Source organism: Theropithecus gelada, chromosome 1 (assembly GCF_003255815.1).
Source record: "Theropithecus gelada isolate Dixy chromosome 1, Tgel_1.0, whole genome shotgun sequence".
Lineage (NCBI taxonomy): Eukaryota > Metazoa > Chordata > Mammalia > Primates > Cercopithecidae > Theropithecus > Theropithecus gelada.
Genome location: NC_037668.1, coordinates 76,159,369 through 76,184,765, shown reverse-complemented (window position 1 = coordinate 76,184,765; position 25,397 = coordinate 76,159,369). Strand labels below are relative to the sequence as shown.

Below are 25,397 nucleotides of genomic sequence, written 5' to 3'. Positions count from 1 at the left end.
ATGATTTTTCCCACCTTTTTGTTTTTAATCTTTGGTTTCCTCTGCTAGGGGCACCCTTTCACTCACTCATTTCATTCATTTATTCTTTCACTTATTCATATAACACAGAATTTTGTACCCACCATATGCCAGGTACCTATCTAGGTGAAGGGGATTCAGTAGGGAACTCACAATCTAGGGAAAGATGCCTATTAATGAAAGAATCACACAAATATAGTAGTATACACTGACATATGCTTTGAAGGCAAAGTTGGGGGATCATGAGACTGTATCTTGGGTGTTAGGGGTTCATGTTTGGGATGTAGGTGTCTGTGCTTAGATCATTACCAGGACAGTGTGGCTTTACTTAGGATGTGACTTTTGAGCTGAGATGTGAAGAACAAGTAGGAATTAATCAGGCAAAATGGTAGGGAAGAGGAGTGGCCACCCTTCTGCAGTCCTGCTGTATTCAACAGCATGTCTTGTCTTTGGGTCAGATGAGATACGTCCGGAGTTCAGTAGAGGCTCGGGACAATAAAGGAGGAGGAGGAGGGCCAAGATTGGAGGAATGGAGAAACATCTCTCAAATCTACAGAGGGGGAGGGGACAAAGAGCCAGGCAGAAGGCAGGAAGTTGGAGACTAAGGAAGAGACCTCTGAGAAATTCTGGGAGCAGGCTCCTGAGGAACATCTAAAAATAAGATATTCAGTATCCAGTTTTAGATTGTGCTTCTGTGGTTTAGAATTCTTCTCCCCAAACCTTCAATATAATATGTCACACACAAATACTAGTGTGAAAGGTTTTGGGAGCAATCAGAGGAAAACTGAGTTCTCAGTAAGGATTAACGGGAAACAACAGAGAGGGCAGAGCCAACTAAAGTGAGAAGCAAGGTCACAAGGTCAATGGAAACAAAAATTTGGACAGCGACAGGAGGTATTTATGGAATCTGCTGTGTCTACACCTCAAAGAAATAGAATTTTATTTTTATCCAGTTGTAATTACTAGTCAGTATAAATGGATGAGAGTAGGGGCAGCCTCAACTGGGAGATAGGAGAAGAAAGGCGCGCCCACACCTGGTGTCTGTCAGTAAACTGGGGCTGTGATCTCACTCTAGGTGTCTGAGACTCAGTTACTTAAACTCCAAGTCAAGGAGACTCATCCCTAACAGCTAACACCCCAAGTTACTACCCAGCCAGCCGCAGCACAAAGCCTACCAGGACCATGGAGAACTAATTAACTCAATACACACTTATTGAACAGCTGTTATTTTCTGGGTACAAAGTCACTTGGGACATGGCCCTTGGTCCTTGCCCCCTGGAGTCTTCCATCTTGGTGTGATCAGTGCTGTGACAGAAGCAGGTCCAGGGCTATGGGAGCAGGCGTGGGACCTTGACCCAGGTTTGGACATTGCGGCAGCTGCCTGGCGAAGGGACACTTAACTGGGGTCACAGTGTATTCCAAGGTATGCAGATACACGGCAAGCAAAGGGAGAAGGACAGAGAGGCACAGGCACAGTGGCTCCCAGGCTGTTTGTGCTGCCCGCTGTGGGGCTTATCCTTAAATACAGAGTAACATGTCTTGATTCCTCGTGGTTTTCACAAGTCATGTCTCTCTGTTTCTCAAGGCCATAGAGATTTTGTGCATATTTGGGCTAGAGAGTAGGAAGAGGCAGAATTTAAATAGTGCTTTGGATAGTCCCTTGTCCAAGAGCTTTCTGCCCAAAACACCATCTGTCACCATGCTTAAAGTCCACCCTTGGCTCCCCACTCCTTCGGGTCTGACAGCCACCACTGTGGAGCCACCAATGGAAATATAGGACCCTCCTGGGTAAATTCATGCTACAAACAGATTATTGGTAAGAATAGAAAGATAGAGAGGTAGGGGAACCAGAAAGGGGAAGAGGAAGGAGGATAACGGGGAGCAAAAGTGCTCTTGGATTTTTGCAAATTTCTTGCTGCTCCTTTTCTTGTATCCTCCACTTTTCTAACCTCAAGACACACATTCAGTAAAGCTACTGAATACATTCAACAAGAGGATGGAAACAGTGTGTTTGAGGTAGGTCTGTAAGGCAATGTATCAGAAAGAGTGGGGAAACCCCGTGTGACTCCTGCTGGGTGGCCCTGAACAAACCCAGTGCTCTCTCTGGGCTTCTGTTTCTCCACTCGTCAAGTGTGCAGGTTGAGTTGGATTCTCCTCAGGGGATCTTGCAGTCTTGACTTCTGTGGTTTCCAGTTTAGACAGCAAAGTAAGAGGAGAGCCTGTTTCTGTGGCTGACAGACTTGAGCTTTGTTAGTCTGTCTACACTGAAGCCAGGTCTGGGGAATCATGCAAAATAGCCCCAGAGGAAGATGTTGATGGCCAGCAAGAGGACAGCATTGATGTTGCAGACATGTCTCCAGAGTGGCTCCTCCTCAATGCTCGTCAGCTTCTGTTCTAGCGCAGCCTTCTCTGCTGGGCTCAGGGCCTGCTCCGGTGCTCCAGAGAGCCCACAGAAGCAGCTCCAGAGCAACTTTCCCCAGGACCTGCTTGGGGCTAGAGGGACAAAGCCAGAAGAGGAAGAGGAGCAGGAGGGGAAAGGCAAAGAAGATTGGAGAAAGAAAAGTGATAGGAGAGTAGGGGAGGGAGAGAGATGGTGAGAAACTGAAGGAAAGTATGGGGGGTGCACAGGAAATGGGGAGGGGTGAAGCTATTGACTTGTACTTTCTGCAAACTACAGACCGAGGGCTGAGCTGGTACTCTAGACTAAGTTCTGACCTTGGCCACAGCATCCAAACACTCATGTAGTGGAAGCACTACTTTCTTGGAGAGGGGATGGTGTGTAAACGTGGCAGGATAATGCAGTTCATCCCAATTCATAGCACAAGTTCTGAATAAGGGCAGAAGGAAGGAGCATTATCTCACCCAGGAAGAAGGAAGCGTTTGAACCAGGCAGACTGCCACAACTGCAATTGGAAAGGGCACTGGGCTGCGAGCCAGAAACCTGGTTCCAGGGCCAGCTCTGCCATTAGCTGACTGTGAGGCCATATGCAAATCACTCAGCTTCTCTGAGCTGGAGGTTCTTCCTGTCTCAGATGTATCAATGACATATACCCCATTCTTCTCTGGGTTGTTCTGACTACCAAATGAGGATGGAAATTGGACAGCACTTTAAAAAGTTAACAGTGCTGGAGCAGTGGGAGAGGTTCTGGTGCATATGATATTCTAAATGTACATGAGACCGAACCCATGGCGACACAGGCTTCCTCGGGGTGAGAAAGGGGCCTGCTCTGAGGTTAAAATATAGCACAATTCACTAAAAACTAAATTCAAAAGAATTAATAAGGTAAATATTTTTAAGTGTTTTTAAATCAACAGATATTATATCACAAATAAAATTAATATAAAAATCCTTTCACTGAGATTGAAAAGAATGCACTGGGAATGAATGCGTTATTATTTTAATGTGTTTAGAGTGTGGTAGCTGGTAAGTTCAATAAAACCACAGGGTGTCAGAGATACAAGAACCTTGGATGCCATCTGGTCTGGCTCCCTGATTGCACAGAGACGAAAAAAGTCTCAGGAAAGGGAAGAGATTTATTTAAGGTCACATAGCAACAGAACTGCACTAATGGTAATATGAATTCAGCATTTCATTTGTACTAAGCTTTATCATTTTCCAAGCTGATTGAAACATTCTCTCTTTTGATTCCCTTGGCAAACTTCTGAGACAGAGGATGCACAGAGCTTCATATTTAAATTCCTTTGCCCAGAGAGCCTATGTCACTAAAGGAGTTATTAAGTGGTGTGCCATAACTCAATAAATTCATATCTGAAACCTGGGATATACATATTTCTTTCAGATCTACTCTGCTGTCCTTTAAATATATACATATATATTTTATTTAAAAATATTTTATATACATATTTTATATTTTTTAAAAAATATATATTTTATATATATATAAATATATATATTTTTTGAGACAGGGTCTCACTACGTTGCCCAGGCTGGAGTACAGTGGCACATTCATGGCTCACTGTAGGCTCAACCTTCTGGACTCAAGCAATCTTCCCATCTCACCCTCCTGAGTAGCTGTGACCACAGGTGTGCACCACCACACCCTGCTAATTTTTGCATTTTTTGTAGGTACGGGGTTTTGCCATGTTGCCCAGGCTGGTCTTGACTCCTGAGTTCAAGCAATCCCCCTGTCTTGGCCTCCCAAAGTGCCGGGATGACAGGCATGAGCCACTGTGCCAGCCTCCTTTAAATATTTTTAACTTTCCTTTTCAGGACTCAACATTATACTGCCTGGCTTATGCCTGCCTGCAGGTTTTTTGAGACAGGGTGCCTTTTCCCTATTTCTGATGTTTGTTTCTCTGGGCAGGGAAGGAGCTTTAGTGTATAATAGCACCAGCCTTTCCCTACCCTTCTACTTCCTCATGGTGGTGGTCTGTGAAGAGGGGTGAGCTTCTCTCATTGGACTTCTTGGCTGACTTGGTGCCTCCTTTTTCTTGCTTGGGAGCAGGCATTCCTCTCGGGTTCTCCAGGGATGACTCTGTCCCTTGGCCTGGGGACCAGCCAGGGAGTAGTTTCATTTGTGTAACTCTGTGTAAGTTTGCCTAGTTCTGGGGTTTAGCAGTGGGAAAGTACAAGCTGTCTCCTTCCTCTTTCTCTGTAGGAGCTTCTTTGCAGCTTTGCCCCTTCTTCCTTCCTCCTTCTCTTGGCAGTTGCCTCATCTACAAAAGCTCATGCTCTCAGATTGCTTTCTTGAATACCATAAGCTTTACAAGGCCCAGGACCCAGTCTTTGCAATGATGATGGGGGAGCAGTTTAAAAAAAAAAAAAAAAAAAAAAAATTATACTAAAATATATATATATATATATATATATATATATATATTTGCAAAGCAAAATATCATGAAGTAATAGGGGCAGCTGATAAGACCAGGCAGGGTGATGTTGATCTTTGGTAGTATCTTCTGAAGTGAGCCTATGTGGGTTTTAACCACGAAAGTTTGGAAAAAATTATATCCATCGTTATGAATAGCTTTTTATACTGGATTATTGGCTTTTAACTGCCGTAGCTTGGGAAGAAGCTTTGAGCCTTAGACCTTGGTGGGATTCTGGGGGTTGTGATGTCATTAACGTTAGGCAAGTGGCTGTTTCTCTAGAATCAAGGCCTTAAGCAAAGGTGAAGGGCCTCAAGAAAGGTGGAATCCTTTGCAGGTCTGGAGGAAAGTATAGGGCCCCTCAAACCTGGCAAAGGCATGAGAACCGAGTGGCATGGCATTGCCAACCATGCTGGTGCAGCAAGTGATGCTTTGCTAATCCTGTCTATGCTCTTAGCGCACTAGAAATATTTAAAGTTTGGCCCAGAGAGGCTGGTATAAAACTAGAGCTATGGCCAATCCAATGAGAGAAAGTAGCTGCAGCTGCTGAGGGAACCCTAACTCCATCTAGGCACTGAGACCTGTTTTTTAAAAAACTTAATGATTTTACTGTTTTTTCACATGAAGATGCATTTTATTTCTCTGCCTGGATGTTATAAACAGTGGCATACCATTGTGTTTAAAAGCCCAATATTACTACATTATTGACATTTTTGTCCATTTTAGTGTAAACTCTACATCTTTGCACTACCTGTTTGCCTCCAAGAGATTCTCACCTCCTTGGGGACAGAGACTATGTCTTATTCATCTACTTGTATTGAGACCTTCTTTCACTGAGGCAGAAAATAGATCTAAGAATTAAATTTCTTTGAATTTTTAATTCACAAAGGCAAGAGAGATTGATTTCGGACTTTAATTTGCAAACTTATTTCACTTTTTGGATTTTATTTATTTATTTATTTTCCTGGGACACTTTTTTTTTTCTGTTACCTTTATTTTAGTTTCAGGGATACATGTGCAAGTTTGTTATATAGGTAAATTGCATGTCACTGGGATTTGGCATATAGATTATTTTGTCACCCAGGTAGAGCTTTATAGAGTTTAACATTTTCCTTGGGATTTTTTTAATTGAAAAAAATCTTTATAATGTTTTCACTCTATCATTAGAATGTTTTAATATTGTTATTTCGTTTAACTCAGGAAGGTGATAGCTGCATTGTGTCTAACACAGGTACCTCAAATCATGTCTTAAAATAATTTTCAACTGTAGATACTGTGTGGCCTTCGAGTAGATTTAGCTGACATACTCTTCTAACACATGTAGGAACCCCCAGGGATGCGCTTCATATGTCACATGGCTCATCGGCAGCTCGAGGAGACACCCGGAGGTGTGGGAGGGTGTTTTGGAGGAACCTCAGGAAACAAAACAACTGTATGGAGGCATGGCTGCTCTCATCCCACGAGGGACAACCACGCTTCTGTGCGACTGTAGGCAGACTTGTTGAGCCCCGAGAGATAAATAAATAATAAAGAAAAGTGGTGGTGGGGACACGGGTGAGGGGTTTCTTTGTCATGCCTCATGTTTCCTTCCATGTGGAGGGAACCCCGTGGGTGTAACATTCTTTGATTTTCTGCCCTTGTACTCATTCAACCTAGGGGAGAAGGGACTTCCGTGTGGGTGGATTTGGGAAGGATAAAAAGGACATGCTTAGCTCAGCCCTGCCCTTCTTTATAGGGAGGACAGGGCTGAGCCAAGCATGCCCTCTTTATTCTGTGCCCCGATCAGATCTACTGGTGACTGGATGGGTACCTCCGTGGAATATGGGGGTTCAGTATTAAGAAGTGGATCTCCCCACAGATATAAACCAACTCTTTCCACTTACACTTGATCAGTAATGAGGGCACTGTTTTGGCTCCCATCTACCTAACTCATTTATCTTATTTTTCTAATAGTTCAATAGCCACGTGGGAAAGGAGTTAGGGTGATATTTATTGGGCTTTCTCAGAGGCCCCATCCCAAAGGCCGCCCACGACATAAGTCTGTACCCACTTGTTCCTCTGTGATGAGTATCCCCCGGCCTGCCGCAGCCTACCTTCAGGCTGCTCCTGGCCCAGGCTCGAGTTCTCCGCTGCTCCACCTCCTGCGGGGCACTGCCCGGCTGGTATCTCGGATATCTCCGGTGTGCCCTCGTGGGCCTCCTTCTCTAGCTCAGAGAGGGGGCAGTTCCGAGTCCACCATGTCAGGCGTGTGAGCTGGAGGGAAAGAAGACACTGGAGTCAGTTGCCTTGGAGAGAAGTCATGCTGTAGAAAAACAGAGGCCCATTTGTGGAAGGCCATCCGAAAAACAGCAAAGAGTACAATGAACAAGGCCAGGACTGGGAGTCAAGTTTGATCTTAGACTTGCCCAAGGCTTGGATCTTAGCCCTGACTTCCTCTTTCTTCAAATATGAACACTCCCTGCTCTACATCAAGTGCTCTACCCCAGGCTTGTGCCAGGTGCTAGAATACAGACCTGAAACACACCTGGGTCCTGTCCTCATGGATTTTACAGACTGAGGGAAACGAGGCTGGACAGGGAGGCAGGCACTTGAGAATGAGGCTTCAAAGGTCAGGCTGAGGAGTTGTAACTTAAAGAGCAAAAACCCTGTAGGCAATGGAGAGTCACTGCAGACTTTAAGAAGAAGATAGAGACTGTAAGTGCCGGAATCTTCAAAGACCTCTTGGAGTGAATTGAAAGGGGTCCAGATTGGAGGATAATGCAAAAATGAAGCCAAAAATAATGGACACCTGAGGAAATGGATAAAGGAGGTGAAATCAGAACAATGTGACTGACTGAAAGAGCCAGGTGAGGGACATGGGAGAGGCTAATACAGCTCCAGGGTTCCTGCCTTGGGTGACCAGACGTGTAGTGGTGCCTCTCCCAGGAATAAAGAACACAGGACAAGGAGTGGGTATTAGTGCTGGTGAGAGAAAGAAGAGAGATAGAGATAGATAGAGACAGAGACACAGAGAGAGAGAACATTTGCACACACAAATATGATGATGTGCTTCAGGAGTCTGCAGGTCGTCCTAGTGGAGATGTTCAGGTGAGGAGAAATAAAACTTACTTCCTTGGATGGCCCTGGTGGCTTTCTCTCTTCTCCTTTTTGGTGACTCAGCAAAATAAAACACAGCAGTTCTCTGCCTCATATCGGTGGTGTGGGACTTACCACTGCCTGAGCTCTGAGGCAGCTTTCTGGTGCATGTTGAGCTGGGTGTCCCCTATCCTGCTCCCAACTTCTTACTTTCCACTATGCTGGGCCCAGGCATGCATCTCTCTGGGATCATGAGAGCCTGGGAAGCTTCCTTGCTTATAAGTATCTCTCAATAAACCTTACCTAATACTTCTACTGGGTGTCACCAGTAGCATATGGACTATGTCTCTGTATGTCATCAGGGGACGGTTGGATTTTTGGTTTGAATCTTGGGAGAGGGGTTTTGGCTGTAGATAGAGAATTGAGAGTCAACTTTACATAGAAAGTGGTGAATTGATAGCCCAGGAGTGTTGTACGGTGAGAGAGGTTATAGGCCATAGATGGGTTCCTAAGGAACACTGATATTTCAGCGCAGACAGAGAAGCCTGTGAAGAAGTCAAAAGAGTGATTGGAAGGGTAGTCAAAACAAACAAACAACAAAAATACAAAACCTAGGGGAGAAATATTTCATGGCAGGGAACAGAAGAGAGGTCTTCGGGGTGCAGGAAGTGGTCAGTAGTGTCCAGTTCTCTTGGGAATTCATTTAAGATAAAGACAGGAACATGACCTTTGATTTTAGCAATAAGATGTTATCAGTGACTTCAGTGAGAGAAATGTCAGCGGAATGTTGGGGACAACAGCCAGACAGCAGCAGCTGAGAAACAGACAAGAGGTGGGAAGTGGAGGCTGGGAAAGGAAACCATTCTTTGCAAAAGTCTGCTGTTGAAGGGAGGAGAGGGAGGCAGCAGGAACTAGAGGATAACAGGATTCAGGGAAGGATTTTCAATTGGGGAAGACTTCAGGATGAAGAGGGAGGAAACAGGCAATGGAGAAGAGGTTGAAGATTCAGCGGGAGGAGGGGCTCATTTCTGGTGTGAGCCACTGGAGAAGTCAGCCTGGGAAGGCCCTGCTTTTTTGTGGGAATCAGTGAAACCAAGGGTATAAAGTCATCTTGCAAACTCTAAAGCACCATCCATCAAAAGAGTATTATCCCTGATATCCACTCCGTGTTTCAGGGACTGACTTCCAGCATGGGCTCTGTTATGGGCTGAATTGTGTCCTCCCAAAATTTCTACGTCAAAGTCCTAACCGCCAGTACCTCAGAATGTGACTGTATTTGGAGATGGGGTCTTTACAGACAATTAAGGTTAAATGAGGTCACCAGGATGGGCCATAATCCATTATGACTTAAAAGAAGAGGAGATTCAGTCACAGGCAGGCACAAGGGAAGACCGTGTAAAGACAAAGAGGAGAAGACAGTTTTTTACAAGCCACAGAGAAAGGCCTTGGATGAAACCAACACTGCAGACACCTTGATCTCAGCCTTCCTGCTACTGGAACTGTGAAACCATACATTTCTGTTGCTTAAGTCACCCAATCTGTGGTCTTTTATTTCAGCAGCCCTAGCTCTAGGCTGTAAGGAAAAAAGGCTGCAGAAGACCAAGCATCAGTGTTCAAGGGCTGTTGCTTGTGAGAGGTGAGGATTTCAATTTGAGTTCTTCACTTAATAAGCTCTCTGTTTCTTTCTCTTGTATTTGTTTCTTGGCCACTTAAAATTCTCTATTCATTCTTCAAGGTCTAATTCAAAGTGTCCTCGTCAGTGTGCCCTCCCTGGGCCCCCAGGAGGTGACTGCCTCTCCCTCTGTGCTTGGCCCCTCCGATTGAGCTTGGCCCTTCTGCACTTTCTCTTTGTATAGTGGCAGCTTGTGTCAGCTCTGTTTCCCCCTGAGGATAAACTCTGGCAGGGACCATTCATCTTTGTAAGCCCAGCACAGTGCCTAGCACATAGTAAGTACTCACTGAGTAATTTTTGAGTTGAATGAATTACTTTTCACTAGGGAATTCATAGCCCAAGGAACTTTCCCTCCCAAGGACATCTGTGTGGCCAGAGGGGAGACCATAACCCAACAAAGTAAAAGTCAGCAGTGGAATTCCAGGCTATGGGGGAAGGGAGAGCATTTCTGGAGGGCCTCAGTATGAGCACAACACTTGCCTGTTCCTCGGGGATGGGAGTGGTACAGAGGCTGACGATGACGATGACGATGGCAGTGAGCCCGCAGAGGAGGAGTGCAAAGTACAGGTAGTGGAAGTCCTTCAGCACTGCTGGCCTCCAGTCTACCTCCCCGCAGGCTGGCGCTGGATATGAGAACTCCAGGATCATGCGCAGAAGCCCCACTCCCAGGCCAGACATGAGGCCCCAGAAAGCTCCCTGTGAAAGAGGGCAGACATGAGCTGAGGTGCGATCCAGGTGGGAGACCCTAGGAAGGTAAAACTACTCTGTCCCCAAATCTGTCTCCCACTGGTTTATTACCATGCTGGGAAAATCCATCTACTAATGGGGAAATGAGTTCCCCATTAGTACTGAGACTTTGTCTTGACTGAAAGGCACAGTGGCATAGGGGTTGTAGAGTCAGATAGACTAAGATTTGAATCCTGGCTCCATTGTGAACTGACTGAACGAATGACTCAGCCTTGCTGACTCAGAGTTGTCTCATTGGGGGCAGTAATTTAAAAATTCATAAAATTAAAACAGTACTAAGTAATTAACAGATGGTTAATATTCAACTACAATGGAATAAACTTTTGTAATAATCAGAGAATACCAGGATCCCCTTCCCTACCTTCTATTATGATAAATCAGAAATCAGAATAGAGACTTTCCTTTTGTTGTTGTTGTTTTTAAGAAAAGCTCTGGTACCTCTCATGTCTTTCTTCTTTATACCTCCACTTGGCCCTAACCTGTACCTGTTCCCAGCATGTAAGAGTATGGGAGATATTGATCCTGATTTCAAAAACTTTGGAATGAGCAGAAACACCCAGAGTTCATCCAGGTCCTGCTGTGTGGCATTGTTGTCAGTGAGATGAGACCTGTGCAGACAGTAGACACTTGCTTAGGTGTACTATCAAGGGAGGGGGTTCTATGACCTCATTTTCAATGACCTTGAACTCTCACATTGTTTTTGTGGAGCGGTGTCCATGATATCCATCAGCTTCTCAGGGTACAGCCAGCCTGTCTCTTCTAGGCTATCCTGGGGAGTAACCAAGCCTCCAGTCCTGGGGTACCCCTTGCTTCCTCCCAGATTCTGTCAGGTTTCAGGGCTGTTGCATGAATGATGCATGTGCAGGAACCCTTGTAAGGTCACACTTTGTCATCATCATTGTCATTGCTGTTATTTTGCTTACACATAGAACCTTATAGTGTTAGAGATGGAACAGACCCTAGAGATATTACAGTCTCACTTGCACGTTCACATACACTGTTCCTTGTGTCTGGAACATTCTTCCCCCTCCCATTAATCCTTCAGGCCTCAGCTCAGATGTCACTTCATCCAGGAAGTCTTCCCTGACCCCTCCCAGGAGCCCCATAGGTTAGGTGCTTGTGCTCTTTACTCTCCCACCAGCCAGCATACTTTATTATTATTGCTTATTCAGTTATCTCTCTGCCAGCCCAGCGATGGCACAGCTATGTGAATCTCGTAAACCATTGCATCTCTGGAGCTGCCATTATAAGACTGATACATGTTTGTTGAGTGAATGAATGAATCTAGGCCAGATGCTATGGTCAGGAAAATGGAAGCCTAGAGGGGAAGTGGATTTTCCCAAGGTCACAGAGACCAGGTGATTGAGAGACCAGGTCTCCAGCCCCTCTGCTGTATGTGAGAGACAGGTGCACTGCACTCACGGGCTCTGTGACTCTCTTGCAGAAGATGGCCAGCAGGAAGAGAGCAGTGATGGGAGGGGCCAGGTAACTGGTGACAGCCTGGATGTAGTCGAAGAGCTGCCCACTGTTGGAGCTTTGGATGATGGGGATCCAGAGGATGCTGATGACAACCAGGAACACCACAAACACTCTGCCAGAGAGAGCACAGGGCACTGAGGCACACTCGGGTGGGCATGGTGTGGTGTGGGGTGAAGGTGATGGGCAGGAACCAGGAAGGGGGAAGGGAGGGACACCACAAACACTCTGCCAGAGAGAGCACAGGGCACTGAGGCACACTCAGGTGGGCATGGTGTGGTGTGGGGTGAAGGTCATGGGCAGGAACCAGGAAGGGAGAAGGGAGGGAAATGCACAGTCAGTAGATCAGAGAAGGTTGGCAGCCAGAATCTCAAATACTAAGATTCAGAAACTTAGTCTCAAAATCCTGGAATATTGGAATTGTGGAATTGAAGAAACTTATAATTCTAATGCCTCCATGGCACTTATATATTAGATGCCTTCAAGGTCACGTCACCCAGCTGTTGCTGTTCACGGAGGAATTCATACATTCTGCCCCATCCCCACCCCAGTAAAAGGTCTCTGGTCTCTGCGTAGCATGTCTTCCCCTCTTTTCCATCCCAGCCCAGTGTAAGGCAGCTCTTTCCCAGCATGACTGCAGCTTCCAGGAACTGCTCCCTCGTCCAGGCGCTGATCCTCTCTGCCTTACTGTGGCATTGATCTTGGGAAAGAATTCCACTTATTCACCTGACTCCCTCTCAACAAACTGTGGCTCAGACCTAAGTCCCCAAAGCATTCTGCATGTATGATTTTGCAGATGTGTGAAGTAGATGAAAAACTTCTCTTGGATGTGTTGGGTGCAATAACACATATGACCAGTAGATAGAGCCCGAACCTCACTGATTGAGGAAATGATAGCAAAACCAGTTTATGTGCACACATAAGGAATGCTTCTTTTGACATGTCACTGCATACCTGTCTTCTCTCCTTTTCCTCCCATTTTGCCTCTCTTAGACTCCACTAGAGCATCAGTTACCCAAGTAGCTTCCCTGCCGCTCGTCCCCCTCCTCTTTGCACAATCTGTCCTGCACTCAGATCCTGCAATGGCCAGTCCCCTTGCCTAGGGCTGGGGGTGCACAGATGAGCAGGCAGTAGGAATCCATTAGGCAGCCCTGGGCAGAAGGCATCCTGGTGGAAAGAACAGTGAGTGCAAAGGCAGGGAGATGCGAAAAAGCAAGATTCCTCAATTCAATTTCCTAGCCACAAAGTGGGAGAACTTTAGTCCAGAAACCCAAGTAAGGGAACCTTCGATTATGAAACGAAGATTTTAAAAAGGGCCCCTTAACCTTATGTGAACTACAAATCTCCAGCCTATGGAAAACCAAAAATAGTAGCCACCAACTTAGGTTTTTAAAAGCATAAAACTGTTACCCACAGATAAAGTTCAAATTCCTTAGCTTGGTGTCCAAGGCTCTGCATCATTTGGAGACAGCCCTCCCATGAAAATCTCCATTGATGCAAATACCTTGCTGTGTTACCTGTGTTTCCACCTTTCTTATTAAACTGTGAGCACCCTGAGGGCAGGGCCATATGACCCATCCGTGGGTCCCCTGCATGTGGGATGTGATGCATCGTAGATGTTCAGAGTGAATCTGATGGATTAAATTAATAGCATTTTTTTTTTTAACCGGGCGTAACATCCAGAGTTGGTTGGGAATACCTTGGGTGAGCTGCTTGCTAAATTTCCTTGTGCTTACACAGTTTACCTTTCATTTCTTAAGTACTTTTTTAATCTCTCAATAACCCTGTTGATCAATTCCAAGATAAAGTTACCAGGGAAGAGGTGTTTTTTCCTATTATTCAGAAAGAAGGAGTGGTCCAGGGTTGGGGAAGGACTTACTTGAAATCATGTGGAGAGCTGGAGCTTGAACCCAGTGCTCTGGCTGCCAGTCCAGGGTCCAACCCAGCCACACCTGCTCAGGGTAACCCAGGGCAGGGGAGAGGGGAGAGGGCACTTGGGAAGGAAGGAAGGAGGGGCCAGCGCACCTGCCCACCACCATCAGCTCCTGCTCTGTTGCCTTCCTGCGGAAGTGCTGCCACACGTCAATGGCGAACAGGGTGCTGCTGCTGTTGAAGATGGAGGTGAGTGAGCTCATGAGGGCGGCCATGATCACGGCAATCATCAGGCCCCGCAGACCTGGGGAGAGATGAGGCTCATGTGAACGGCTGGCCTGTTAAGGCCGACTCTGCCAGGACCACAGAAGCTGTTGGAGCGTTCTGCAGAGTCAGAAGCTGGGGGTGGGGATGAGAGAGGGAAGGGGTTGGATGAGGCTCCCATCCAGCACAGATAAGAAATCCAAGACCACAGAACTACAGGTTGGGTTCTGCCCAGGCTCTCTCCCTGCCTTTCTATGTGGCCTTGCATGACTCATTTGCCCCTCCACCTCCCACCCTGAGCCTCAGTTTCCTCATCCATCCTATTAAGGCATGTAGGACTAGGTTCTCTGAAGCTTTAACATCTCAGTCTAGGTTTCACAGCTTATGGATACTTGGTTAGTGGGTCGCTGCTGGGGAGAGGAGAAAGGTGATTATTAATAATTGGGTGGATCTGTTTAGTGTTTCTATACCTTCTTTATTGACATGGTGGTGTTGGGCTAAAGCCCTGGCCTGGGAGGTAGCAGCTTTGGGCTTGTTTCCTGGCTCTGCAAGTAACCAGTTGTATGTATGATCCTTGGACTAGCTCCTTGCCATTTCTGGGCCTATTTTTCCACTTGAACAAGGGAGGATGGGGCCCACTGATATAGAAGTTTCTCTGACGGTGACCAAGCTTCTAGAGATATGACTGCTCACCCCTGGGGAGATCATCCCAGCCCGGGTCCCACCTCAGTCCTCTTTCCCTCCAAATCCATATATTTAACCACCTTCTGATGTCCATTTCTCTCCCTTGGAGCGCCACAGGTGCCTCAGACTCAAGTGCTCCAAACTCAGGTGCCCATCTCCCTCTGGGGACTTCTGTTCCCCTCTTTAGTTATTATCTTTCGAGCCCCACAGCACAGCTTAGGGCTACTTGAGACCCTTGCTCTGCTCCCCTCCCTGCTTACCTCCAATCTGCCCCTCAGGGCAGCTCTGTCCTAGCTGGGCCTCCCTCCATGGCCACTACTGCCTGAATTTACTCCTCCTTCTACCACAGGGAGGGAATATCACTACTCTCTGCTGCCCTCCATAATCCTACCTCTCTTCGTATGTCCCTAATCTCAATATCATTATAAAACCACCATCTAAAGGCCAAGATCTGGGAGCCTTCTAGGATTTCTCTGTATTATCCCTCAAATCAAGTCCTGTCAATTCAACCTCACAAACATCTTTAAATCCTTTCTCTTCATCTCTGATGCCACTGACTTGGTCCACCTACCTGGACCACTGCAAACACCCCATGGACAATCTCCCTGCCTACCCCCAAGCCTGCCTCATACAGAGTCGTCCACGCAGACTGGTCTTGCTGAAACACAAAGCCAGTCATGCTCTCTCTGACCAAAACCCCCCAGTGTCCCAGCACTCTGCTCCAGAACAAGGCTTGGCGGTGACATCCCCACCAGGAAGGTTGTCTTCATTCCTCCTGGCTCCTGCATCCACACTGGGCCTCTTTAAGCTCATACTTCATGCCCTCTCTTCACCCTGGGCCTTTGCAGGCACAGCTTCTCATTCCTAGAATGACATTTCCTATGCCCCTCCGGCTGTGTCTGCCTAAGATTTAACTCGGGCAGCTCCATTTCCTTCCTTCTGGGAGACCTTCCCGACATCCTCCAGCTGGGTCAGGTGCCTCCTTAGGGCTCCCTTAACCCATACTGGGTCACCACATTGGTTCCACTGGATTGTGCCTCTGGCAAGTCCAGGCACCCTGGAGACCGCGTGATGCCTGAGCAGGGGCCTGCCTTTTATCTCTACATCTCCAGAATCTGCCCACAGAGCTGATGTCTTATGTACAAATGCTTGTAAAAAGTGTGTGTGTGTGTTAGGATGGGGGTGCAGAGGTGAATAGTTTTCTTCCCTCTTCCCATCCATGTTAGTGCCATCCCTCCTGGGCAATGGAGATTGGAGGAGGCTGGAGGTGAGAGTGCAGAGTGGGCTGGGGAGGAGAGACGCACCAACAGGCATGAGAGTCATGACCAGCTTGGGGTAGGCAATGTTGGAACATCCCACTCGAGCCCCACAGATGCTTTGGCAGACATCAGGGTCCACACAGCCCACCTCGTCTGTGGAAGAAGTGATGGCAGTTAGAGTCCATGATCTTGTGCCTTCTCAGGTTGGCCTAGTATTTGCTTTCCAAAACTACAGGATAATGTTCACTGGAGACTGACAGGGACCCGTGTCTTCAAGGTCAAGGGGCAAATGGTGTCCAGGTCTTTGGTAAGTTTCTTGCCCGTACACTTACTACCTGATTCACATTTTTTTCTACTGAAATATTTATTATATGTTTGGCCCACAAAGCCTAAACTGCTTACTATGTGTTCTTTTCTTTTCTTTCTATCTTGTTTTGTTTGTTTGTTTGTTTGAGGTGGAGTCTTGCTCTGTCGCTCAGACTGGAGTGCAATGGCGCAATCTCGGCTCACTACAACCTCCACCTCCCGGGTTCAAGTAATTCTCCTGCCTCAGCCTTCTGAGTAGCTAGGATTACAGGCACGTGCCACCACGCCCAGCTAATTTTTGTATTTTTAGTGGAGACGGGGTTTTACTATGTTGGTCAGGCTGATCTCAAACTCCTGACCTCATGATTCATCCACCCCGGCCTCCCAAAGTTCTGGGATTACAGGAGTGAGTCACCATGCCCGGCCTTCTTTTCCTTTCTTTGCTTTGCTTTGCTTTGCTTTCCTTTGCTTTCCTTTGCTTTCCCTCCCTCCCTCCCTCCCTTCCTTCCTTCCCTCCTCCTCCTCCTTTTCTTTCTTTCTTTTTCTTTCTTTCTTTCTTTCTTTCTTTCTTTCTTTCTTTCTTTCTTTCTTCTTTTCTTCCTTTCTTTCTTCTTCTTTCTCCTTCCTTCCTTCCTTCCTTCCTCCCTCCCTCCCTCCCTCCCTCCTTCCCTCCCTTCTTCCCTCTCTCTTTTCTTTTCTGTTCTGTTCTGTTTTGTTCTGTTCTGTTCTTTCTTTTCTTTTTGACAGGATTTCTCTTGCTCTGTTTCCCAAACTGGAATGCAGTGGGGCAATCACAGCTCACTGCAGCCTCAACCTCCTGGACTCAAGCTCCTGGACTCAGGATCCTCATCATTCCCAAGTAACTGGGTATATGGGTGCACGCCACCATGCCTGGCTATGTGTTCTTAATAGACAAACCTTGCCAACCCCTGCTCTGGTCTAACATTGCCAAGGGACAAATTCCCATTCTCCAGACACTCCTTGAAAGCCCCAGATCCCAACACCCAGAGAGCAAGACTCACTCTTACCTGGGAACAGGGCCCGGCTGATCATGCCAGGCATGACGATGAAGAACATGGGGAGGATCTTCAGGTAGCCCCCCAGCACGGAGCCTCCCTTGGCATGAGACAGACTCTTGGCCGAGAGAGACCGCTGCACAATGACCTGAAAGGGCAGCAAATGAGGAGTGCAGCTCAGGTTGAGGAAATGCTCAATAAGCCACAAGTGAGCCCTGACACTGGGCATGACTGTGCCCCTACTCCAGTCCAGTCACAATCCCAGAATGAGGTCCAACCCTCTGTGCATCCAGGCGCTGAGTTTTTCTGCAGGAAGCCACCCCACTTCAGGCTAAGCCTGGCTGGGGATTACCTGGTCTGTGCACCAACACCAGGTGGCCAGCACTGTAAGCCCGAAAATGAGACCTGGCCAAGGGATGTCCCCGCTCACAGGGTCCCGAAGCAGGTGGAAGGCATCGGGCCGTGGGAGGTGACAGGTGGTGTTGGGGACTGTGACATTAGGGATGGCCTGCCTGTACCGCTGCTCCAGGCCTGGGTACCAGCCCACATCCTGAAAGCCTGTGAGGAGACAGTGAGTGAAGCAGCCCTGAGACCCCACTGAGCCTGTCACTCAGCATGTCCAGCCCCCAGCCTCATGTGGGCTCTCAGGTTGGAACTGACGTGGGGATTGGGGGTGAAAGAGGAAGATGGGGCTTGGGCTCAAGACCCTTGCTTTGAAGTAGCGAGAACCCTGATCTTTGGGAGCCGCAGCCTGGAGAGGGGACATGGCTCACATGGCTCTAAGCACTGGAAAGTTTCAATCGAACTCTGGAGGTGACAGAGACAGGACAGAGAGGAATTTAAGAATGATGGTGGGGTGTATTTAGGTCTCTTTCTTACCCAGAAACATGAGGACCAGGGCTCCCCCGACCATGATCGCCGTCTGCAGAGCATCTGTGTAGATCACGGCCGTGAGGCCCCCTGGGGACCCAAGGAGAGGGCTCATCAGTCAGCACCAGTTTGGGGTCCTCTCTGGCTGCCTGCTCTATGCATGGCCACACTGGGAAGACCAGAGAAGACACAGAGCCCTCTTAGCAGGGGAACTCTGGCCACCTGCCTTTCTCCACAGCCAGTGCTCCCCTCTCTCCCTCCCTGGCAGGATGCTGGCTGGTCACAGTCAAAGGTGCTGGGGTCCCTTCTTTCTGTCTTGACAGCAGCTGACTGTGGCCATCACGCCACAGCTCTGTGTTATTGTTTAATATCCCAAGTCCATTCCTTGGCTTGTAGTTCTGCCAGGAATACTCCCTGCTTTCTCCTCCCAATGTCCATCTAAATGCCCCCCACCCCGTCTCTGGACCCCAACTTAACCATAAGTAAGGCTGTCCTCCCATGCTGGTCTCCCATGGTGCCCAACCTTGTGTGAGGAGATTTAGAGTAAACAGGAGAAGGTGGGTTGTGGTCTCTGCCTGGGGCAGCCTGCAGTGACTCTGGCTTGGGTCATAGTACCCCTCTCTACCTTGCTCCCTGGGCAGTTAGTCTTTTCTGGTATTTATTACTGTCCTTCCCTCTCTCGGCTTGACCCGTTCCTCCTCCCATTTCTGCCCTTTTCATCCCCCTGGTCTCTGTCCCTGTGTCTTTCATTCTGTTCCCCTGTGTTCTTCTCTTCTACTTCTCTGTCTCAGCCTTTCTTTGTCTCTACCTCTCCTGTTTCTCTTTCTCTCTGTCAGCATCAGTGTTATGTCTCTCTGTCTCTTTGGTTGTCTCTCCTTCAGTCTTTCTCTCTGGGTGGTCTCTGCCAGTCAAAAGCTTCCCTCTTTCCCTCTTCCTGTCTCAGTCTCCGCAGCCCAACATGACCTTCCCTCTGCCTACCTGCAATGGTGTAGATGGCAGTCACCACCAGCAGGATCCCCGTGGAGAGGTACAGGTTCCAGCCCAATGCCATCTGGATGAAGAGAGCTCCAGAGAAGATGTCAGTCTGCAGAGAGCCAGGACCCAAGAGGCCAGGACACCCGAGGCCCTCAGTAGGGCTGTGTGGACACGTCACCTGCCTGCCCAGCAACACCAGGCATCCTCAGCCCTCATCACATGATGAAAATGAGCTTTAAGTGCTATGCTAAAGAGTGTGGGCTTTATCTTGCAGACACTGAGGCACCATGGAGGCTTTAAAGCAGAGAAGTACTGTATAAAGTCTCAAAACTGAGAAAAATTTAATTGCGTAGTCTGCTAGATGTGAAGGGAGTGGTGAGGAATTAAGTGGAAGACTGAGGAAGTGAAGGAAGGCGCTGGGCTGGAGAAGAAGAGGCCATTTAGGAGAAGAGAGGAAGAACCAGAGAGTTACTGGCTGCTCCCTGGCAGAGCAGAGCCTACTTGGCTGCCAGATGGCCCACGGCTGACCCAGTGTGGCAGGAGCCCTGGTGCAGATAAATGCGACTCATTTACATACTTGGGTTTGTTAGCAGACAAGGGCTTATAGCCTGAGCCTAAGCTGACTTAGGGTGATTTTCAAACATTGGTGGAACAAGGGCCTTAAAGTGTTTTTCAGCCCTGGACCTGGCAACGGAGTGACTCAGTTCCCTTTAGTGTGTGCTTGTGGGTCCCATTCCATGATTGTTTTGTGAACCTGTTACGGGGTCTAAAACATAACAGAGTGGAAGGAGACTGGACTGGGTCATGGAACCCACACTTCAGTTTCAGTTCTAGAGCTAGCCCTCTGTGTGGGCTTGGGCAAGTCATTTGACCTATCTAGGTTTGTTTCCTGAGTTGAGGTCAATAGAGGAGGATTAAAGACTTTTCTAACTCCAAAAATCTCGGCAACTAACGCACAGTTGATGAATGAATAATCCATTAATGAAAAAATAAATGAATGAACTCTGGATGGTGATTTCTTTGAGTGTAACGGCTGTCGTTCACTCCAAAAACATTTACCATTCATCTCTGAGTACCCCAGTGCTGAGGGGGAGCATGTGCTAAAGGTTTCTAGGTCCTGCCTTCCTTTTTTCAATGGATTGTCAGCTTCCCCTCAGCAACACGCACATGGTGATGCACACAGCAATTCCCGAATCAGCATTTCCAGACACAACGGCCACATTGTAATGACACCTACCGAGATCTTGGTGAAGATGTAGAGGATGAGAGACAGGACAGACATGTACACCTGGATCCTCTGGCCCCCAAATCGCTTCTTCAGGTACTGTGGCATTGTGACCACACCCGCTGCGATGTACACAGGGACGAAGACCCAGCCGAGGGCCAGGAGCAGCCAGGTTGCCTGGGAGAGTGGGGAGAAGAAGATATCCAGGTCCTGGATGTAGACAGAGGGGCGGCTTCCCACCCAGAGGCAGCGCTGTGCTGTGGGAGGCCCCCGAACAGAGAAATAAGGGACCTGGGACCTGACCCCAGTCTTCCCGCATGACCTTGCATGGATCCCTCTGTCTCCTCCAGACCTTGATTTCCTCATCTGTGAAACGGATTCTCAATTCACCATGCAGCCTCCTAGGCATCCCTAAGGATCCTCCCAGCACTAATGCCAGAGACGGAGGTGGGTTAGACTCTCATTATTCTGGAAAAACCAAACCAGCTTCCTTACGTTCCACTCGAAGCCACCCACGGCCAGGCCTCCGGCAGCCCCTGTCCCAGCCAGGCCGATGAATAAGCCACTGCCCACATTGCTTGACATCAGAGATGCTCCAATCTGCAAGGCACAGTTGGGTCAAGGGTCAGGAGTCAGGAGTGATCTGAATGAATCTGGAGTGAGGACCATGAGTAGTGAGGGGGCATGAAGCTGATATTTATTGGGTACCCACTGTATGCCAGGCGCTGCATTCATAAATACATTCAATTCCACAGATATCCGCAGGGAGGGGTATTAGTCATCCCAGGTTACAGAGGAAGGAACTAATGTAAGGAAAGATGAACTCGCTGGCTCCAGGTCACCCAGTGAGTAAATGGTGAAGTGGAAAAAAGGGGAAAGTGGGAAGGAAGCCTGGAAAGTGGGGAGTGTGGACCTCTGCACTGAGGCCATGGGTCTGAGGGCCTCCAAGGGAAGGAAGCTGAAGGGGATGGGGAAGCCCCACAGGAGGGAAGGAAAAGCCCTCCTGCCACCCCAGGGCGAGCCAGGCAGAGGGTGGAGCCGAGGGACTGAGCACAGGCGAAGTCGACCTCTGAGCTGAGTTAGTTCTCCAAGGGAGCAGCCAAGCACTTGGGAGGCAGTAGAGAGCGATGATGATGGTGAGCATGATCAGGGTAGTCAGGGCCCGTGCAGCATCTCCAGGAACCAGCCGGCCTTCTGAGTATGGGGACTCATTTAATCCTCACCACAACCCTCAGTGCTACTTTTATCCCCATCTTACCCATGAGTAAACTGAGGCATAGATAGGTAACTTGCCCAAGTCTCAGAACTAGTAAGTGACCAAATTAAGATTGAATCCCTGGCTCTCTGGCCCAGTAACACTACACAAATGGTGCTTGCCACTTAATGCGCACTTGGTCAATATTATCTCTTATTGTTAGATGGGATCCCTGACTGGGAGGGGAGAAGGGGGAGAGGAAAGGGCTCTGGAGCCTGGGAGGAGGCCTAAGGAGACCTCGGGGAGAGGGCTGGGGCAGCTAGGGGCAGAGCAGTGTTCCTTTTTGTATCCTATGTCACCACAATAAAATCACTTCTTCTATCAACACTTCAGCTTCTTCACCTATACAATGTGGGACTCACTTTTGCCCAACTTCTTGTTCTTTCGGAGGTGCTTTGAGAGAGAAAGTGAGAGGAGAGGAAAAGCATTGAGAAATTCAGACAAAGGCAGTCAACAGTGTAAAGGCACAAAATGAGCAACCAGCCTGACATTGCTGAGGCCCTGGTGCTAGCGCCTCTGACACGTGCACATGCACACATGTGCACTCACACATGCACACAGGCACAGTACACACACATGCACTCATGCACACAGGCATGGTACACACACTCTCACACATGCACACTCACACTCTGACACACACATGCACTCACACACACAGGCATGGTACACACTCGTGCATGCACACTCTGACACACACATGCACTCACACACACAGGCATGGTACACACTCTCCCACATGCACACACATACTCTGACACACATGCACTCACGCACTTGCACAGTCCCACATGTGCACTCACACACATGCACATGTCCTCATACCTATGCCCTCACACACACAGGTATGCACACATATGCACACATGTGCACATACATTCACAAAGCACACACACAAGCATACTCATGCACACACACAGTGCCCACACTCACATGCATACACATTCACACATGGAAACAAATTCACACAGGACTCACACACACACACACTCTTCCTCAGGCGGTCCCAGGGTGCTGGTAGGGCTGGGCTGGACCACCCACTGGGTGTCTGCTCTGTGTTTGGGGCGCAGTGGGAACATGGGAGTGCCTTCCAAGGCCTCCCTCTTGTTCGGAGGCCTCAGGTTCCTCACACTAATCATTAGGCCAGAGCTCGGTTCTCTGTAGGTTGACCAGGCAGTCAGCAGGGCCCCTGGGCTTCTCCTGAAGTGGTCAGAGGAACCTGCTCTGTCATGCTTCTTTCTCCTCCTTTCCTTCATTTCCAGGGCTGTGATTTGGGGAGCACTAGCTGAAAATAACCATTGTGAAGGGTTTTTCCTTTCTCCTGATGAGAAGGTGGCTGGTAGCACCAGTGACCCGCACACTGTTCCTGAGCTGCCAGGCCTCAGCTCCCCGCCATCCCTAGGGATTCTGTCACGCTGGACAGCAAGAGCTCCCTGCCCCTACTTCTTCCTGTCCCAGATACCTAAACTTTCCAGAGAGACCTGGAGGCCTCCTCTGTTTCTGCTACTCTTTAGCGACTCTGTGACCACTAGAGAGCGGGGAAGGTGGTGAGAACGAGAAGGGTGGGGAGAGGGGGTGAAGATGGCTGGTGATGTGAGTGTGCACGAATGTGTGCCTGAGTGAGCACGTGTAAGTGTGTAAATGAGCATGAGTATGAGAGTGTATGAGTGTATGTGACTGAGACAGTGTGTGAGTGTGTGAGTGCATGAGATGTGTGAGTGTGAGAATGGGAGGGTGATTGTGTGAATGAGTTTGTAAGTACGTATGAGTGTGGGCATGTTTGAACGTGTGTGGGTGCCTATGTGAGGGTGAGAGTGCTGTGTGTGTGTGTGAAAGTGTGGGAATGTGAGTATGAGAGTGTTGTGAGAGTGTGGGAGTGTGACTGTGGGAGTGTGTGTGAGTGTGGGAGTGTGTGGGAGTGCTGTGTGTGAGAGTGTGGGAGTGTGTGAGGGTGCTGTGTGTGAGTGTGTGAGTGTAAGTGTGGGAGTGTTGTGAAAGTGTGAGAGTGAGATTGTGGGAGTGTGAGGGTGCTGTGAGAGTGTGGGAGTGTGTGAAGCTGCTGTGTGTGAGAGTCTAGGAGTGTGAGTGTGGGAGTGTTGTGAGAGTGTGGGAGTGTGAGGCTGCTGTGTGTGTGTGGGAGTGTGAGTGTGGGAGTGTTGTGAGTGTGGGAGTGTAAGTGTGAGGGTGCTGTGTATGAGAGTGTGGGAGTGGGAGTGTGGGAGTGGGAGTGTGAGAGTGCTGTGTGTGAAAGTGTGGGAGTGTGAGTGTGAGAGTGCTGTGAGTGTGGGATTGTGAGTGTGAGTGTGAGCATGCTGAGAGTGTGGGAGTGTGAGTGTGGGACTGTTGTGTGAGTGTGGGAGTGTGAGTGTGAGCATGGGAGTGTTGTGCATGAGAGTGTGGGAGTATGTGGGAGTGCTGTGTGAGAGTGTGGGAGTGTGTGTGAGGGTGATGTGTGTGAGTGTGGGAGTGTGTGAGTGTGGGAGTGTTGTGTGTGAGAGTGTGGGAGTGTGACTGTGGGAATGCTGTGTGTGAGAGTATGGGAGTGTGAGTGTGAGGGTGCTGTGTGTGAGAGTGTGAGAGTGTGAGTGTGGGAGTGTTGTGAGAGTGTGGGAGTGTGAATGTGAGGGGTGATGTGTGTGAGAGTGTGGGAGTGTAAGTGTGGGAGTGTTGTGAGAGAGAGTGCTGTGTGTGAGAGTGTGGGAGTGTGAGTGTGAGGATGCTGTGAGAGTGTGTGAGGAGGCTGTGTGTGAGAGTCTGGGAGTGAGTGTGGGAGTGTGAGTGTGATGCTGTGTGTGGGAGTGTGTGTGGGAGTGTTGTGCATGAGAGTGTGGGAGTGTGTGGGAGTGCTGTGTGAGAGTGTGGGAATGTGAGAGTGAGGGTGCTGTGTGAGTGTGGGAGTGACTGTGGGAGTGAGTGTGGGGGTGAGTGTGGGAGTGTTGTGTGAGAGTGTGGGAGTGTGAGTGTGGGAGTGTTGTGAGTATGGGAGTGTGAATGTGAGGGTGCTGTGTGTGAGAGTGTGGGTGTGTAAGTGTGCGAGTGTTGAGAGTGTGAGAGTGCTGTGTGTGAGAGTGTGGGAGTGTGAGTGTGAGGGTGCTGTGAGAGTGTGGGAGTGTGAGTCTGAGGCAGCTGTGTGTGAGAATCTGGGAGTGTGAGTGTGGGAATGTGAGTGTGACACTGCTGTGTGTGGGAGTGTGAGTGTGAGAGTGTTGTGAGAATGTGGTAATGTGAGTGTGAGTGTGAGGGTGCTGTGTGTGAGAGAGTGGGAGTGGGAGTGTGGGAGTGTGTGTGAGAGAGTGCTGTATGTGAGCGTGGGAGCATGAGTGTGAGGGTGCTGAGTGTGGGATTGTGTGAGTGTGCTGAGTGTGGGAGTGTGAGTGTGAGCATGCTGAGAGTGTGGGAGTGTGAGTGTGGGAGTGTTGTGTGTGAGAGTGTGTGAGTTTGAGTGTGGAACTGTTGTGTTTGAGAGGGTGGGAGTGTGAGGGTGAGTGTGGAAATGTGTGTGAGACTGTGGGAGTGTGAGTGTGGAAGTGTCATGTGTGAGAGTGTGGGAGTGTGAGTGTGAAGGTGGGAGTGTTGTGTGTGAGTGTGACTTTGAGTGTGGGAGTGTTGAGAGTGTGGGAGTGTGAGTGTGTGAGTGTGGGAGTGTGAGTGTGAATGTGGGAGTGTTGTGTGTGCGAGTGTGGGAGTGCATGTGAGTGTAGGAGTGTGTGAGTGTGGGAGAGAGTGAGTGTGGGAGTGTTGTGTGTGCGTGTGTGAGTGTGGGAGTGTTATGTGTGAGAATGGGAATGTGAGAGTGTGGGAGTGTGAGAGTGTGGGAGAGTGAGTGTGGGAGTGTCATGTGTGAGAGTGTGGG

The 25,397-nt window shown here is 48.7% G+C and overlaps 1 protein-coding gene across 1 annotated transcript in view; it reads right to left on the bottom strand.

The window, feature by feature from the left end:
• Nucleotides 1–1,206: 1,206 nt before the first annotated feature.
• Nucleotides 1,207–25,397, bottom strand: part of SLC5A9 (solute carrier family 5 member 9) — a 34,801-nt gene continuing 10,610 nt past the window's right edge. Inside the window, exons 3-14 of the mRNA XM_025389084.1 lie at nucleotides 20,785–20,889; nucleotides 20,302–20,466; nucleotides 19,068–19,173; nucleotides 18,099–18,179; nucleotides 17,572–17,777; nucleotides 17,232–17,367; nucleotides 15,943–16,050; nucleotides 13,844–13,994; nucleotides 11,765–11,933; nucleotides 10,076–10,291; nucleotides 6,942–7,101; nucleotides 1,207–2,511 (exon numbers count right to left, since the gene is read on the bottom strand). Coding sequence (XP_025244869.1) covers nucleotides 2,303–2,511; nucleotides 6,942–7,101; nucleotides 10,076–10,291; nucleotides 11,765–11,933; nucleotides 13,844–13,994; nucleotides 15,943–16,050; nucleotides 17,232–17,367; nucleotides 17,572–17,777; nucleotides 18,099–18,179; nucleotides 19,068–19,173; nucleotides 20,302–20,466; nucleotides 20,785–20,889 — 1,812 coding nt within the window. The 3' untranslated portion in view covers nucleotides 1,207–2,302. The remainder of the gene's footprint in view (nucleotides 2,512–6,941; nucleotides 7,102–10,075; nucleotides 10,292–11,764; nucleotides 11,934–13,843; nucleotides 13,995–15,942; nucleotides 16,051–17,231; nucleotides 17,368–17,571; nucleotides 17,778–18,098; nucleotides 18,180–19,067; nucleotides 19,174–20,301; nucleotides 20,467–20,784; nucleotides 20,890–25,397) is intronic.